This window comes from Plectropomus leopardus, chromosome 2 (assembly GCF_026936395.1).
Source record: "Plectropomus leopardus strain MGB_pleo_1.0 chromosome 2, ASM2693639v1, whole genome shotgun sequence".
Classification (NCBI taxonomy): domain Eukaryota; kingdom Metazoa; phylum Chordata; class Actinopteri; order Perciformes; family Serranidae; genus Plectropomus; species Plectropomus leopardus.
The window spans coordinates 9490517-9504698 of record NC_142177.1 but is presented as its reverse complement, the minus strand read 5'-3'; the positions used below and the strand labels follow the sequence as shown (position 1 = coordinate 9504698).

At 38.8% G+C, this 14182-nt stretch overlaps 1 protein-coding gene across 5 annotated transcripts in view; it reads right to left on the bottom strand.

Annotated features, from left to right (window-relative positions):
- The window catches only part of scn8ab (sodium channel, voltage gated, type VIII, alpha subunit b), a 68770-nt gene continuing 54588 nt past the window's right edge, over nucleotides 1-14182 (bottom strand). For all 5 annotated transcript variants that reach the window (XM_088084156.1, XM_088084154.1, XM_088084159.1 and 2 more), the window contains exons 22-28: nucleotides 12367-12489; nucleotides 9316-9600; nucleotides 9158-9211; nucleotides 8934-9071; nucleotides 7538-7642; nucleotides 7153-7423; nucleotides 1-5551 (exon numbers count right to left, since the gene is read on the bottom strand). In XM_088084156.1, coding sequence (XP_087940282.1) covers nucleotides 4386-5551; nucleotides 7153-7423; nucleotides 7538-7642; nucleotides 8934-9071; nucleotides 9158-9211; nucleotides 9316-9600; nucleotides 12367-12489 — 2142 coding nt within the window. In that variant the 3' untranslated portion in view covers nucleotides 1-4385. The remainder of the gene's footprint in view (nucleotides 5552-7152; nucleotides 7424-7537; nucleotides 7643-8933; nucleotides 9072-9157; nucleotides 9212-9315; nucleotides 9601-12366; nucleotides 12490-14182) is intronic.

The window sequence follows — 14182 nt, the reverse complement described above, 5'->3', positions numbered from 1 at the left end:
TATAACTGGAAGGCTGCTTTATTGTTTGGAAATAGATTCGTGCTCAAATGAAGATATTCTTTCACTGATTCTCACTTAATCGTCCCATGTTGTTGTGCAACACACGTCCTCTCTCTGACTGTATTAGTGGCAAGAGATAATGACAGTCAAAAGATTTTTTTTTTCTTTTTTTCTCAGTTAGCCTATTTTCAGGAAAGAAAAGAAATTTATCTCAGTCATGCTACAAAAGAATGGCCTCATATACCAATTGGTAAAACCAACATTTTGGAAATGAACAGAAGTGTAAAACAGAAGGCAAGCTGTTCCCTTACTAGCCCAAGAGCCGGTAAACAGAACACACAGAGAGAGCACTTGTACTACATGACTCTACAAGATGTTAGTCCAGACAGTCTAATCTAGGTGGTGAGTTTTTCAGTTTACACGTTAATTTTGAACTCAATACATCATTTCTATCGTGCTCCGTTTTGATTCACTCCCATGGGTTTTGAGATCCACGTTGCTGATTTTATTGACAGACTAAATAGGAAGCTAAAAAGGCACGTGCCGTTAAGAGATATTGCACCATAAACAAACACACAGACAGTTAAGACAACTAACCTTTAAATCATTAGATATATCATATTGAAAGTGACAGCAAAAAAACATTAAAGATCAACTCCAAACTGCAGCAGTGTGTTTAGGGGAAACATGGAGGAGGGTTAGAGCCGAAACGAGCAAAACGTTGCCACACAAAGTGAGCTCATACTGGGCCACGCTGGTTAACCAGCGGTTGCCTGCAAAAGGCTATGAGTGTGTAAGTGTGTGTTTGTGAGTATGTGTCTGCATCTGTATCATTTTTGTGTGTACAATATAGGAAACTAGGGGCAAGACATCTTCACACATGTACAAAAGGGTATGCTGGTAGTGCAATCCTCTCACCAAGGCAGGCTCCACAATTCTCAGCAAGCAGCCAGTACAACACCATGCATTGTACGCAGGTACCCAGTATGCAGAAGTCCTGGGCAGGCCAGAGTTTTGGTTATTCTCTGAACATACCACACAAAGAAAGAAGCATGATCAGTTACACTCTGTGGTTCTGGTATCACCTCAATGCAAGGAGTGGACGGGAGAGTATATATACTATATATATATATATGGTAGAATATATATATAATATATATGTAATATATCTCTGTATACTGTATGTATGTATTGATTTATACAGTTTTAAATATGCTTTTTAATATAGATTCTTTTTGGCTTACTCCCCTTTTTTTGTGAAAAGTGACTCAAAAAAATCTACTCCATCTAACAAAATATGTCACAGCCTAATGAGTGTGACAAGGGTGTCAGCTGAAAGCCATTCTATTTACGGTTATTAATATTTAGTGTTAGATTAATAGCTGTAGTTTTTTAAGTAATCCTGTATTTACAAAAAACTACACATGCCGTTAAAATAAAATAATATATTACATTATTTATAGTTTCTTAAAAAGTCCATTCTTCATTTTTGCAGTTTGTGCCGTATAGAACATAGCCTGAACTGTATTTTTTTTCCCCAAATGGATGTATGTGTGTCTATTTTTTTCTCTTTTTTTTTTTTTTTTTTTTTTTTTTTAATGTTTCATTTGTAATACGCAACTGTATACCCATGGTGATCTTGGAGAAAATGGACGGCGGTAGCTGTTATGCTTATCATTCAGAGTTTTATTTGGTTCAAGGTAACACCCACACTGATTTCGGAGATCTCATGCAGCAACTGGACCATAGAACTTGAGAACGGATGAGGGAGTTATTCATAAACAGGAAGTGACATCACTGCACAACAGGAAGTGCAAAAGCTGTGGTGTGGTGCTTAGGCTCACAGTACCATTTAGAATGCATCCAGTGCTCTGTTGGTTATTTGGTATTTGTTATGCAATAGAGCAATATGAGGAAAAAAATGGCAAATGAGAGGCTCAGAGCACGTGTTGTTGTTGTTAAAATCTGGGGCCTATCCACCGAGCAAGCCACTTCTGCTTCGGAACGTGTGCTGCTCAAACCAACATATCCCAATTCACTCTCATGACATCTCCTCACAGTGTTTCCTATATCTGTGATTGCAATCGGGGGGTTGGGCGGTGAACATTATTATTTTGTTTAATCGAACTTAATTGAAACCAGACTACAGTCCATAATGACTTAACCACAAATGCAATCTGCTATCAATATAAACGCCGCCATTACAAGCGAGCGAAATGTTGCTGTTTCACTGAGATGCTTCTAGCCCTATAATTCTACGCGTCATAAGCAGGAAGCGCCAAACTGGCCCCTGACCGGGCGGCTGCCCATTTATGGCGAGCCAGCCGAGATCATTGTCCATCAACATGGCATAAAACACAAAAAAGAGTAAAACATGATTTCATAAATACTCCCATCACATTCACTTGCATTTTGTTGCAGAGCTCATAATAGTACATCTATAATATCTCCTGAGAAAAAGGGATGAATTTTTCAAGCATTGCATACATTTCTAGGGTCTCTCTGTCAAAGAATGACAGCGAAAAAACTGAATGGGCAGGGCACACTTCACCCAATCCCACTCCATGGACAAAGGGCAACAAGGGATAACAAGGCAGATCTCTTTGGCTTCTCCACACACAATGTTCTCATCACCCATTCATCGTTTCTCGTTAAAATAGGATACTAACAACGCCCGACATTTTCCAGCACAAGACCCTCGACATCGTCTTAGATGTGGCTTATTATATAAGTGTGTAAAATAAGACTCATTAGCCACCAAAACATGACAATCACAACAGGGAATCAAACAATTAAACATAAATAAGCTACATGACATTAAATGATTTAAACTGAACGATAAAACTCTTCTCAGCCCCTCCAGAAAGGTCTCACCACCCACAGAGAAACATCAGAAATAGAAAGCCGTACCTGTGAAATCCCCACAAACCACTTAGAAACCAACAGTTGGACTCCCAAAATGCCCGCTCACACGAAACTAAAGGCAGATGGTATGGAACATTACATAGGTGCATACAAATTATAAATATAAGCATTTCTTTTTAGTTTCAAAGTGTTTGCGCCCTTGAAAATATTTCAGTCCAAATTAACAAACATTTTCAGTCCCATGAAACACACAACATCCGTTTCCACATCTTACACACTCAAAATCTCCAGAGCAGCAAATAATTGTTTGGATTTCACCCACTAATCCATCAACGCACTCCACTCTCCTGTCGAACGAGGCAACAATTTAAACATTTGAAATGTGTCGAGAGATGAGATTTAGAAATTCGGATCCGTGTCAGATTGTCAACCCCAATATCACTTATCTTTGTTAAACAAATGACTCTGAACTCTGAGCTTTCAAATTTTTAGACAATGTCTCAATCTTACAGTCGAGCCACTGTTGTGGTCTGAGTATTAGTGTCTTGTGGACTATGATAATTCATGCAAGATTTCTGATCAAAACATGCCATCATGCAAGTCATTTCTATGCATTGAACAAGCACAATTATTTATGTATTTGTTTGGAAATCTTTCTGAGTAAATGTAAGCCCTTGGCCCGAGTTGACCCCATAATAAACAGACCCTTAACCAATTGGTGTGAAAGCCCATGTAAAAAAAGCGTTTTTCGATGTGGGTATAACAAAGATAAAATGAGTAGAAGAGTTAAGTGACATGGGCAAAATGTTGAATATTGTTCTTTTTTTTTGTCTGTTTGCATTTTTGCTGCTCAAATGAACAATTTCTAGCTTTAATAAAACAGAAAAGTACTTCCAACGCTCTGTCATTTGTGTCTTTCACTCACCAGTCATCCTTCTGTTTGCTCTCGTGTCATATTTGCTCCTCTAATACATTTCAGTACTAAATGACACAGAAGCCCTCGTTGGCTGCTTTAAGAGGACAATTCTTCAGCATCAAGCAGCATCCTTGTTTTTCCTTCACAACACTGTCTTCCATAGGAATCCATTACTTGCGTCCAGGCGCTGGATTCCTTTAGTGTTTTTTTTTTCATTCCACCTCTTGGTGTAGAGTTACTTGTCTTAATCTGTAGACCAGTGGTAAAGTGAGCAATCTGCCTTTCAGCAGACACAGACATTTCCTTGTCTGTTTCATTCCCTTTTGTTAAGATCAGAAGTCTAGATACAACAATGTCACACAGTATGCTGATTATGTTTGGTTTTGACTGAAGTTCAAGAGTCTTCAAGCTGTAACAGACCAAGCTGCTTCCCTCCGCATCAATATAAGAATGAAGTCTGTAAACAAAATTATTGAGTAGTATTTTTTTCTGACTTGCAAATGAAATAATCTGTACATCTGTGTGGGTGAGTTTCCTCTCGCTTTGCTTGAAGTTACATTATTATAATTTTTATTGTTATTACTGTGATTATTATTCCAATGCTCTAACATTTAGATTCCCTGATGTCTTTTTGGTTTCTTCCTTTCTCTTTCCTCCCTCCCTTGCCCTCATTGTTGTCATCCTGTTTCTCCTTGTCAGGTTTGGTTACACTGTCATAAGAGGGCAGGGAGGCAGTTGAGGGGGTGCCCTCCTTCTTTTCTTGTTCTGCATTGTTCCCGCCGTTCTCCACTTTGTTATTGGCTGGTTTGCGCTTACAGACGAAACCCCGCCTGGCCAGGTAGGAGCGGTAGGCCCTCTGAATGATTCTGGCTGAAACATCCTCCTGCTTGCGCCTCAGGGTGGTGGTGATTGGCTCGTATGAGACCTTGGAGGGATTGGCGGCCACAAAACGCTCCTCCATTTGTTGCCTCAACATGTCCAACTCGCCGCTGTCTCCCAGCACACGCTTAGTGAAGGCAAACAGGATGTCCAGGCAGTGGATGCGGTCGCCGCTCACCATAGGCATGTCCATGGCGATCAGTTCAATGGTGTTTGGCTTGGGGACTCGGAGTGGGTGTTCAAGTGCGTCAGCAAAGTCAGAAAGCTTGGCGTAGGTGATGAATTGAGACGCATCGGGGTCAAACTTCTCCCAAATCTCATAAAAGGTCTCAAAGTCATCCTCGCTGAGTGGGTCTGCACTCTCCTCTGTGGCCACGCTGAAGTTCTCCAGGATGATGGCGATGTACATGTTGACCACAATGAGGAAAGAAATGATGATATACATGACAAAGAAGAAGATGCCCACAGAAGGGTTGCCACAGTCTCCCGTAGCGGGGGTGCCAGCGTTCTCCAGATAAGGGTCACAGTCTGGAGGGTAGTTGAGAATGGGCAGCAGCAGGCCGTCCCAGCCAGCTGACGTGGTGATCATAAACAGAATGATCATGCTGTTGCCGAAGGTCTCAAAGTTGTACATGTCATCGATCCCAGCCCCGTGTTTCACATAGCCAAAGTTGGACATGCCAAAGATGGAGAAAATGAACATAACCAGGAAAAGCAGGAGGCCAATGTTGAACAAGGCGGGAAGTGACATCATCAGGGCAAACAGCAGAGTTCTGATTCCTTTGGCCCCCTTGATGAGACGTAGGATCCTGCCGATACGAGCCAGACGAATCACCCTGAAGAGTGTTGGTGACACAAAGTACTTCTCGATCAGGTCAGCCAGAAACATTCCTGAAGTTGAAAGGAAAGAAAAAATAACACAACGTACATACATTTGGTTAAAATTTTGTTACAGAAATGCTGACCATTGACTGCTTTATTTAAAGGAACATTTCACCCTAAAATCAAAATATGCTCAAAATTTCCTCTTACCTGTACGGCTATTTATCAATCTAGATTAGATCAAATCTTTTTTGGTTTGAGTTGCCAAGTGTTGAAGATATTGACCATAGAGATGTCCTACTACACCCTCCAACTGTATCACCACCCAGAAGGTAACACTAGCTCACCACGCACCACTGAGCTAGCTAACATTACAGCTCAGCAGAAGAAGATGCCATTAATGTTTACACCTTGTGTTTTTAGGAGCATGAGCCTCTCTTCCATGAGTAGATGCACACTTCCTTCTGCAAGGTGATATGGTTGGCAGGTGTAGTTCAGTAGAAATAAAGTAGTTCCTACAGAAAACTGGTCTGTGGATTATCTTGAGTAACCTGGTCGTTTCTGGAAAGAGACATTGCTGTTGAGTTTTCCAAATATATTTTTTGACACTTTGAGCACCACAAACCGAGTGCCATTTAGTTCATGATATTGGAGAGACGGTAGACATCTCTACGTCCAATATCCCCAGCACTCTACAACTCACATCAGAACAGATAAACAGCACTACAGGTAAGAGGAAAAATATGTATTTTTGATTTGGGGGTGACCTGTCCCTTTAATACACATTACATTATTATGCCTACAAGCCAGAACAGCACCTTCATAATTTTGTACAAACTGCAGAAGATATTAAGAGAACCAAAGAACCATTTTTAACACATCATATTGGGGGTTAGTTATTTTCTGTAGAGAGTATTGAAATAAAAACTGTTCACAATGAAGTGAACAGAGCAGTAGAGTAATGGAGGACATATATGGATAACATATTGTGGAACATGGAGCCCCAAAAAGGTCAAAAAGCAGTACAACATTACCAGACAAATCAAAAATATAGCTGAATATGTCCACAAATACTACTGTCTTTTTAAAAGCATAAAATAGCATAAAAAATTATATATATATATATATATATATATATATATATATATATATATATATATATATATATATATATATATTTTAATTTATTTATTTATTTTTTATTTTTTTATTTTTATTTATTTTATTTTTTTTTTACATCAAACACCAATTCATTTGGAAAAAATGGACTATCTTTCACTAGTTCATTTTATTTCTTTCTTTCATTGTCTTTGTTGTTTTTTTTAGCTTTTTAGTTCAGTGTTTTTGTCTAAGTACATGGCTAATTATTTATCCTTTTTTAACTGATATATTCTGTTACGATAATTTGACTTGTCTATCACTTTTTACTGCCTTTTGTCTGATTTGGATATCCATACACTATTAAAGTTTTATGGGGGGAGAAGCAGAAACTCATATTTTAAAACTACAATGACCTGCATGGTTTGAGGAAAGTGACAAAGTATCAAAAAGTGGCCCTTTAATCTGTCTGTGCCACCAAAACCCATTTATATGGGCAACATCTGAGCTATTTCCAATCAAGCAGACTCACACTTGTTTTACAGTTCATAAATAAGTCTTTGAATACTTGCCCACAATTGAAAGGATGACCACAACCACATCAAAGATGTTCCAACCGTTGGTGAAGTAGTAGTGCCGCAGTGCGAAGAGCTTCAATAAAAACTCGCCAGTGAAGACCACGATAAAGATGAAGTTGACCCAGTAAAGCACTAGTTCCGTGTCCTCCGTCTGATCGTCTGTCTCCACCATCATGGTGACCATGTTGAGGCAAATGAGGATCATGATGGAGATGTCAAACACCTGCTGCGTCACAAAGTCAAACACCATGCCCTGGATGTTGTTCTGAGGAGAAGTAGAGGGAAAGGAAGGAGGCATGTTTGGAGTCATTTTTTTGATCTCTAGAAATGAACAAATACATACCTGCTCAGCGATAAAGTTGAAGAGTGAAATATTTACCTGAGGCCTGGGGATTGGTTTTTGTGGCTTCTTTGACCCTAGTTTCTTCATGGCATTGTAATATTTCTTCTGCTCTTCCGTCATGAAGATATCCTGACCTCCAAAGTAAAGGGGCAAAAACAATTTGGTTACAATTTGCAAGGATTTAGACCTCCAATTACAGTAGTTATCCAAATACAGTCTAACATTTCAAACTGACTTTGTGTGTAATAAAAACAATGCCCCTTGTATTTGTTTACAATGTTCAGATTTTGAGCTTAAAGTAATATTTTGAAATTTCTTGCTTATTGTTAGACCACTCAGTACTTTCATATCTCTACAGTAAATATGAAACTATCACCAGTGGCCAGGTAGCTTAGCTTAGCACAAAGATTGGAAACAGGGAAATATTTAGCCTGGCTTCATCTAAAATAATTCAGTTACAAAAAAAAAAAGTTACAATACCCTCCTACGAGCTCCTCTAAAACTCATGAAAAAAATACTTACCATTTGTATATCAAATACTCATCTTGTATCATCTTAAATTCTTGAAGAAAACTGCTTTTCTAGCATGAATGCAAAGAGAGACTATTTGCTCTCTTATAGAGGTTGAGAGTTTGAGCGAGGTTTGGTGGGATCTTTAGGGTGACAGCAATATTCATGAAATATAGTGAACAAACAAAGTTAGCCCTTTGAGCTAATGTATAGTAACTTGATAACAATGGATCAGAAATGAGCAACACTTTTTGCCAACACCAGATACCAAACAAAAGCTAGAGACTGAATTCTATTAAATCGCAGTGAGCTGTACAGCAAAACAGAACATTAGCGGCTTCTACGCAGAAAGCAGAGGTAACGTTATCTCGGAGCCCGACAAGGCAGCTGCCTCCATTTGGGTCTGCAGCCTACTGATGCAATTTGCTCACCTTGAAGAATCTCAGACCACTGAGAGGTATCTGACTGATGATTTGAATCTTTCCCTTTCAGAGAATGGATTTAGCGAAAATGCGTGTTTGGAAAGAACTGAGCAGAAGAGTGGATAAATGAGACTTGGATTATACTGCACAAGTTGTGTGACACAATTTGCTCAGTTTTGAGATTCTTAAAGAAAGATAAACCAAGATTTCTTTTTTAATTCAATCAAACTACAGAGTAACTGATATACAAATCATCACTGGGAGTAAAGTATTCTTTCAGTTAACATTTCCCCTCTCTCTTCCAGTCATTATGACAAGCTAAGGTACCTGGTTGCTGGCAGTGGTTTCATATTTATTGAACAGAAATCAGAATGGTATTCTATATTCTCATACAACTGGCATCTAGAAATCGGATAAACATATTTTCCAAAAATATCACTTCAAAAAATCTGCAAAGCAGCTTATTCTCAGAAGATGAAAGCGAGGAAAATTAGTCTTATCTTTTTCTTTTGTTGATTGAAGTTATCAATGATGACACCGATGAAGAGGTTTAAAGTGAAGAACGATCCAAAGATGATGAAGATGACAAAGTAGATGTACATGTACAAGTTGTCCTCATAGACAGGCTGGTCCTCCACCTGTCAAGTGGCAAAAGTGGAAATTGGTACAAAAATGCACTACTACACAATCCAGAACTCTGTCTTTAAAACGGCAAAGAGCGTACCTTTCTAGAATCTATTGCTGCATACATGATGTCCATCCACCCTTTAAATGTTGCCTGTTCAGTGGGCAGACACAGTGTGAGACATTGTAAGAAAACAGATTAAACACATGATATCAGAGGAAAGAAGCAAATGTGAGGTGACAACAAAGGTTTCTCACCACTTGCAGGAGCGCCAGGTATCCTGCACCAACATTGTCAAAATTGATCTTGACGTTTTTCCATCTGACTTCAGTATAGTTTGCATTAATGAATGCAAAACACTCCGTTTTATTGTTGACGACATGGGGGAGGAAGTTCTCCTCAGCTGTCTCGTTGTAACAGTAGTAATACTTTCCAGCAAACAGGTTGACACCCATGATGCTGAAGATGAGCCAGAAGATGAGACACACCAGCAGCACATTCATGATGGAGGGGATAGCACCCACCAAGGCGTTCACCACCACCTGAAAAGGACAGTAAGGAGACAAGGGGCGCTGTGACTCACCTATCACAGACCAACTGCACAGAGATGTTCACACATAAACGTCAACACACACACATACATAGAAATGCACATTCTCTCCCTCCATTAGAAGTGTGTTATCTGACTTCCTGGGACAAGGTGAAGTCATGACAATAAAATACTTGGGACGTAACAATATTGTCAGTTCATGGTAAGGCACAACACAATTCAGAGTCATGGTTTGTTGCACTCATGATATTTTGTTGTCGGAGTTAAGTTGGAGTAAAAACAAAATATGAGCATCCAAGCGAGACTACTGTTTTCTTAAAATCAGGGATGAACACGACTAATGTTACTGAACGGTTATTGGCGGGTTAAATGAAAGGACAAGTCGTCAAGTGTTACTTTGTTGGGACAGTTAAACGGCTCATGTTAACCAACTAGACGTTGAACTGACAAAAAGGGATGCGGCTTTTTACTCCAGAGAAAGTCCTTCAGCAACGAACTTATCTAATGGCAGCAACAGAAAGTTTGCAGAGTTTTTGGTTTGATAGGCAAATTAAAACCTGTTGTTCAATAAATTAAATTCAAATTGCACTTGTTTTGCGTTGTTGGCTAATCTACATTTCTATGCTTATGTTAGACCTTTTTTTTTGTTTGTTTTTGTGAGTATTTGAGTACCCTTTTAATAATTACATATGAGTACTTGAATAATATGAATATATAACTTAAAATGCCCATCCCTACTTTCAATGTGTTGCTCTTAAAACATTATTTCTTATAAGTTTGGTTAAAAAAAATAATAAATAAATACAATCCATTTTCAGCATCCATATCATCTAATTTTTGTATAGCAAAGTATTGTGCCGCCATAAATTGTTACACCCCCAAATAAAATGCAATTATTCTTTACCTAAATGTCCAAATACTGTACCTACGATTGTTTGGATATATTATGTAACTGTATACAATCATGTCACTGTAGCAGACAGTGACTCTTATGCTGAGTTATATGTGCAAAGCTAATATGATTAATAATGCATTTGAAGACCAGTGAATTTTCATTAAAACTTTGGGCTGGGCAATATATTGATAATATTTCCATATTGTGATATGACACCAAATCATGTCTAAGACTTTGGATATTGTAAGCGTTGTCTTTTCGTAAAGGCTGCATTACAGTAAAGTGATGTAAATTTCTGAACTTACCAGCCTTTTCTAGCTGTTCTATTATTTGCTTTGCGTCATTATATCCACATTACTGCTGAGTATATACAAAATACCCATTGTGTAAATGTTTTGTGAAAACACCAATAGTCAACCCTACAGTATCATTGCAGTATCAATATTGATATATTTAGTCAGACGTATCATGATATTTGATTTTCTATATATTGTTCAGCCCTGATTCAATGTAAAGAAAATATTGCTGAGCATCCCCCAATAATGACTGTCCCTAAATAGGGTTACATATATTGCCAATTGAGCATATGAATGTGATTTATATAAACTACTCTGCTCTGAAGCAGTGTATGCATGTTAGAGGAGATAAGATAAAGTTTAAGATTAAGGAGGACCCCATATGAATGTGCATTTCTAAACACAGAGGTGCCATGGTAACAGAAAGCTAAATAAACCAAAACTTAACAAGCAGACATCAAATATCAAAACTCTCTAGGTTTTCTTTTCATTTCAGAGTTCTGTGTAATAATATAGAAACAAAGCATCCACATGATCAGTTCTTATTACTACTGCAAAATGGAGATCATGAAAATCATGGTGGTGACATTCACTGAGGAGTGGTGAGCGAGGATGGCGAGGGAGGGGGATATGCAACCAGAAGTTTGTTAATCTTCCAGTGTGACAATGCCAAAGCCAAACTGTGATAGAATCAGATAACAGGACACTTGAGGCAGAGCAACAGTCAGAGGATGCTGAGCTTAGACACTGACAAGATTTCTTTTTTAAGTTTTTTTTGCCCAGCAACAACCAGATGTTGATCAAACCCATCACACAACAAAATGATCAGAAGAACCCAATTAGCATTGCAGAAAGAAAATGTCTTTCTTTTTAGTACAGAGCCCTCCAGGGGCCACATGGTATCAAAGTGACTAATGTAGAAACTGTGCACACGCTCAAGGATTAATCAAGAGTGTGCATACTGTAAAATAAATGTGCACACACAGATTTATTGACCATCTGCACTCATTTCTATGTCAATTTGTTTGTCAATCAAATGACAACTGGGGGGCTCTGTAGCTAAGAAACCCTTCAGTTGGTTTACTTCACTGGACTGCATGACTTCACTTCACATTAACCCTGTCCTGTGACTCGGTTTTGTGTGATGGTCCATGCCAACCTCTAGTTGTTCTCTCAGCTGATCACTTCAGAGCTCAGGAATTATTAAACGTGTTGCATCATTCAGGTCAAAATCGCTGCTATTGTTTAGTGTTTCATAAGGCATAGGTGAGAATTTTTAGGTGTTTTGTTAATATTCTTAATGGGTAAATCACCGCATATTGCCTTAACATAGCACTTAATTTATATGAAATGAAATATGATAAATCAAATCAGATGTATTATGACCATCTGAGATGATCTGCATCCATGCAAAAAAAGCTTCTCACTGATAAAAGCTTTTAGCTAAAAAAAATTTCCCTTTAGCAACATTTTTGAAAATCTGCTATATTGCCATTTCTAGCATGCGTTGATGCTTTTATTTAATCGGCATGCAGAAGGACCAGCTGTCCAGTATCTTAGGTCTTACCCTCATCCCTTCAAAACGTGACAGGGCCCTGAGGGGTCTCAAGGCCCTCAGTGTCCTGAGTGATTTAATCGGGCCTAGATCGGAGTAGCCCAACGCATTAGCTATAAGGCTGACTATAGACACCTACACAGATAGGGACAGAAGGAGAGGGAAAGACAGAGGCAAAGGAAGAGAGGACCCACAAAGTTAGAGGGGACATAGAGAGAAAGGTGGGCCCTTAAATATACTGTCAGGATGGCTGAATGGTTATATACAGATATATATAAGTACATATATAGTTTATATATGTGTAAATATATGTATCTATATGACATACGGTTAAACAGGGGTTATTACAATAGACAAAGGTCAATAAATATGTGACCCAAGTTTTCTTTGTTGTTTTTTTTTTGTGTTTGTTTGCTTATGTTTGGTTTAGTTTGGCAAGCCAGTCTAGCGTGATAACCAGCTTAACAGCACAGTAAGCACACCTGGAAAGAAACTTGTGGTTGACACAGTGAGAGGGAGAGAAGATAAAGAGTCAAACAAAGGGAAAAAATTAGAGGAGAGATGTATTCACAAACACTAAATCAATGTGACACAATAATATACACACAGTACACAGTACAGAACAGTACAGTTTCCACACCAGAGAGCGTCTTATTTAAAGAGGGGGAGAGAAAAACGCAGAAGGTTGAGGACAACTTTCAGGGTTAGAAGAGAGAGGATAACCTGTGAAAGTAGGAGTCCCAACACAGCACACAAACCTTACCCTGGACCCTCAAACATCGACCCCCTCAGTCCCTCTCGACAGCTGCACAATGTCTCTCTTAACTTAAAGAGAGACACAGTTAGAGGCACCTGCTGTGAGAGAAAGGACAGGTCAATATTAGGGGGGAGATTTGCATGGAAAGGCAGGAGAAGTCATCTGTACAGCACAGAGGTTAATTCAAAATATAAGGAGATGTCTGCATATTGGAAGTTGTCTATTGGAGAATCAGTTGGGGGTTTGACAAGCACTGGATCCCGCCAAAAACATCTGAAGAACTTGACTCGTCTCTCCATCATCACAAGCTATAGCCATCTGGTCTTCTAACAATAAATCAAAGAAATAAGATGGGAAAATATTACTTTTTCAAATACAACAGGTGGACAAATTAACAGAATTGTTGTACAATATAATACATTTCAATACAAGACCATAGACTTAAATGTGAGGCATCGCCACTGAGTTGGATTCACACCTCTATTGTAAGATTCACAGAGGTTCCCTTGTCAAAAAGCCAGGGATTTTCCCACTGGATTTGGGATAATTGTAGAAAAAAAGCTCTGGCAAACCAACACTTACGATATTTACATGTTTCTTAAGTTAGATTGTCTAAACACTATTTTCATGATTTTGAGGCATAATGCAATAGCTAGAAGTAAAAAGCTCAGGTTAGGCTATGAACGAACTACGTCAAGGTCACGTGACTTTAACGTTGCCACCACAACAAGGCTGTAAAGTCGTGTTGACCGTGGTGTTGTCACGCAGTGTCATTTAGCAATATGTTAACTACTGCTTTTTTAAAAACACATGGGCGCTTCAAGACTCACTAGTGGGATCTAGTATTTTATGCCACAGAAAAAAAAGTTAAAGCCTCAAAAGCTTGTGTTAACCACAGATCTTATTTCAGGCATCTGACCCAAAACCCATTTAAAAAACACACTGACTTTGAGACAAGTGAACTATACTATAACTAGTACTATAACGCTGGGTGCACACTGGATGCAGAAGCGCCCCGGTATGTTAATTGTGGCACAGCCACGCTTCAGCAGTCACATGGCCATTCACACC